A 4016-nucleotide genomic window follows, 5' to 3' on the forward strand; every position below is an offset into this window, starting at 1 on the left:
TGGAAATTTTAAGACAATTGCTTCCAAAGATAATTATTTATCATTAGCAGTTGCAAAAGATGTGTGCTATATCTCACTCTGATGCATACATTTTCATTTAGGTCAAATAACTGTTCTAAATCATTTTCGCTCCTGTTCAATTCTAAGTTTTATTGTGCATGTTAAAAAAAAAAAAAAAGAAGCAAGAGCTGATGATGTGTTTCTACATTAGCAGAAGAAAAATTTGTCTAAGGATTAGATGAAGCCAGTTTTATATCAGTATCATCAAATGTTTCAAAGAGAGAATGAATTAATTCCAAGAATGGTTTGATTTCTTCATCTAATCCAAAAAATTCAAGTAAAGCCATCAAAACTTCATGCTAATGTAAAATCATTAAAAAAGTTCAACATTGAAGTTAAAATTATGGGTTGTCTCACTAATAATAAAAAACACAAATTTTGCTGAAAAACATCATGGTAAAAACAATAAAGTAAGATTCCTATGGGGAAGAAATACCCTTTAATTGTTGGAAACACATAATTCAATCCAAACCAACTGATGAGTATTCTGCTCATCAAATGGAAACTGTAGTTTTAAGACTTTAAACACATTTTTGTGTGTACTCAGAGTAAGTTGTTTTGGCAATGAATGTTTTTTCTTATCTCATCAACCGCCTCTGCTATCTCTGTTGTATTATTATTATCACCTTCGTGCCTTTAAATTATTGGTTTTTAGATCATTAGAATTTTACATAACAAAGTGCATGCCAGGCATTTTCTTCTGTTTCTTGCTCAGCTTGGGCTATCTACTCTTCCATGCTAGATCCTCAACTTTCCTTCCATACTTTGTGTTACTTCTGCATCTTACAGCACTACTTTCCTCTGCTCAAGGACAGTCCCATGATTGGACCCTGAAGGCCTCTACAACCCCTCAAGCTGATCTATCAAAATGAAAATTTCGATAAAGTTTGCAGTGTTAGGGAGATGTCACAAGAGTTGGGCCATTTAATTTTTTTAAATTTGATTTTCAAAGAAAAGCTTCTAGGAGTGACAGAGTGTGTTGGGGAATTGAAAGGAAGATAAAAAAAAAATCTGTCAAGTTACATAACAATCATTTTTATCTTCTTGTTCATTATAAAATTTTTAACAAGAAGCTTATCATCTTCAGTGTTTGTTTTTTTTTTTTTTTTGGTTGCTGGTATTGAATTTGTGTACCTGTGGGTGTGAGAGAGTATTTTTTTTTAACTGTTTTCATTTATAGTGTTAGGTATGGAGGAAGGTATTATTACGATGTGACACTAATAATAATAATAAAAGTTAATAATACACGATTTGTCATAGCACTCAAAATTTCTAGCAATATCTCTCTGAGAGGTAATCAGATATTTCTCTATGTCTATTAATATGTATTATTCTTAATGCAACTGTTTTCAAAAGAAATTAGCTAATTCTTAGTGATCTTCTAAACTGTAAATTTAGTTTCATTCTTATTCTTTATTATGGATACTACTCATGATTCTAACGAAACGAAAACCAGAAAGAGCTGAAGCCTATTCAGGAAAATTTCTGTAGTACCAGAAGTACTCAGTGCTCTTTGCTTAAACAAGATGCTGCACGTTGAAAAAAATAATTCGAGAAAGAACAACAAAAATTTGATTCAAGAGATCAGATTCTACTAGATCTTTGATTTATAAACTTTAGCAAGCTCCTAATCCTTTTTGAGTTTTCATTACCTCCTGTCTGGAAAGGTACATGGGATATAATGTTTGTCTTTCTTACAGGAATGTTTGAGTATTAAATGAAAGCGATGCATCTGATACCCCTTGTGCATCCCCTTATACCATCATGCTCTCACCTGTGATCTCCAAGCATGGTTATGGTGCATAATTTCGTGCCAACTGTAATCCTCTTTGCACAGGCATCTCCCCTTGAGCATGTACAATGTTTCTTTATCTTTCTACCTGGGCTTCTCAGAAGTCACAGCTAGGAAAACAAAAGGAGACTGCTGTGAATCCTTTGTTCAGTTAAGAAGTTCCAGGAAGTTAACACACATCTGAAACATTCAGCCAATGAAAGACAGAAGCCAATGGATAAACGCTTCTCTCTGTTAATCAGATCTTGGGGTGGACAATCCCAAGAGTATTCCACATGTTCCTGCAAAGGCCTTGAAGGATTGAGTCTCAGTCGCCCACTGTAAAATCAAAAGTATGTCCTTTATGAGATTTTCCCATTTGATTCTTTCAACTTCCATGGTTTCCCAAACCCGCTTCCTGGAATCTTGTGCCAAATAAAATGTAAAACCTCACCTTATACATTAGGTCATATTCTTATTGTTTATATTTTCAGTTCATGTACCGATTTCTTTGATCTCCTTTATCAGTAGAAGTTCATGCCTGCTGTTCTCAGGCAATGCCCCTGACATTGAAACATGTAAAATATGGACCTCTTGGAAATGACTACTTCTAATAGGAAACATATCAAATGTTAACAGAAATTTGCTAAAATTTATCAATTGTATTATGCCCAAATCCAGTTTCAAAGTCATATCGATCTTTACTTAAATCATCCAAGTCCTTGAATACAAAAATTATAAGCAAAAAAGAGAGAAAATAGTAATAATAATGAGATAAGACTTTAATTTTGTTCCAGAGTACATAAATTTATTAAAGTTTTCATTTTCAATTGCTCTTTGATGGAAATGCAATAGCCTAAATTTTATCAATAGTATAGATATTAGGATTTAATTTTGAATTACTCATTAATTTCAGAATCTGCCAAAAATTGGCGATGCAAGACACTGATGATTTAAGAATAAAAGAATAGTGTTAACTATTGACAACGAAAATTATAGCTTTACCGAGTAAAAACTTTGACCTCAATACTTAAAATAATTTGGACATTTTATAAATTAATCAGTAGAAGCCAGATCCACAGGTTGGTCTGTAACATGATGATTGGCAGCTCCTGGAGGCATAGTAGGTCGGACAGTAGAATCCAGACCCATAACGCAGGAAAGGGATGCCACAGACCCCAGAATCCAGGGGTCTGAAGCTCCTAGAACCACAGCCCAGGGAGTAGCAGCTTCTGGATCCATAGCTCAGGGAGCAGCTGCTTCTGGATCCAGAACCCAGAGACGTGGTGTAAGTCGAGCGGCAGGGACTGCAGAGAATGGAGGTCCTTGGGCGGTAGCAGGACGTCTGGCAGGTGATGGGCTCACAGCAGGTTTCCTGACAGCCACGGTAGAGAGAGGAGCCCAGCTGGCAGGTGCTGGGAGAGCGGAGGTCAGTGCTGCAGACCAGGTTGCTGGGGTAGGAAGAGCCACAGGAGGAGCGGGGAGAGCGCAGGTAGCCCCCAAGGGAGCGGGAGGAGAAGTTTCCAGAGCAGCAGTTGTAGGACATGTTGACAGGAGATGTGAGTTCGGCTGAGTTACAGGGAGAAGATTCTGAGTTTGAATGTCTGGGACTGTGGCATTTATATACTCCCAGTGATGGGTGTGATACACAATGTGATCATGGTTCCTACGGTGGATTTGCTCTTTTGCATATGTGTAACTCAATAATCTTCTCTGTAACTGCAGTTACATTTGAATAGTTTCCCACACATTATATTTATGAGTGCTGTAATTTTGTTGTTACAGCCAAAGCCAGTGAACCACTCCTATGTCAGTAACGCTATGACTGTTTTACACTAATGCGCATCCCATCCCAACCAGGAAAGCATCATGGCCAATAAAATGTTTCCTCTAGCTTATGCTGCCCGCATCTGCTGCCCGATTATCTGCATCTGGTTTGACCTGTGGATGCTTCCTTCCAAGGGGAAAATGAAGTAACATCAATTTTCTTCTAGTATGATTCATCAGAGGCATAATTTCCATTGGGATGGGAGCCTTCCTGAGAATGATCCATTGTGTTACCATTTACACCCTTTCTTCAAACAGAAAAGGGTTCCCTTGAAACAGTCCCAGAGAAGATCAATGTGGGCCCATTTCTAAAAAGCCAAGAGGACACTAGCCTGATGAGGGAAGGAGACAATAGAGA

The 4016-nt window shown here is 37.3% G+C and overlaps 1 protein-coding gene across 1 annotated transcript; it reads right to left on the minus strand.

The window, feature by feature from the left end:
* Positions 1–2891: 2891 nt before the first annotated feature.
* LOC105290788 (keratin-associated protein 13-1-like) lies at positions 2892–3428 on the minus strand. Its single transcript, XM_011358181.2, has one exon. The coding sequence runs from the start codon at positions 3375–3377 to the stop codon at positions 2892–2894; it is 486 nt and encodes a 161-aa protein (XP_011356483.1). The 5' UTR covers positions 3378–3428.
* Positions 3429–4016: the final 588 nt, after the last annotated feature.

Source organism: Pteropus vampyrus, unplaced genomic scaffold, assembly GCF_000151845.1.
Source record: "Pteropus vampyrus isolate Shadow unplaced genomic scaffold, Pvam_2.0 Scaffold38, whole genome shotgun sequence".
In the NCBI taxonomy this organism is placed as follows: Eukaryota; Metazoa; Chordata; class Mammalia; order Chiroptera; family Pteropodidae; genus Pteropus; species Pteropus vampyrus.

Excerpts from the sequence above, each read along its gene's own strand:
- LOC105290788 (XM_011358181.2), bottom strand. The coding sequence starts at position 3,377 with ATGTCCTACAACTGCTGCTCTGGAAACTTCTCCTCCCGCTCCCTTGGG.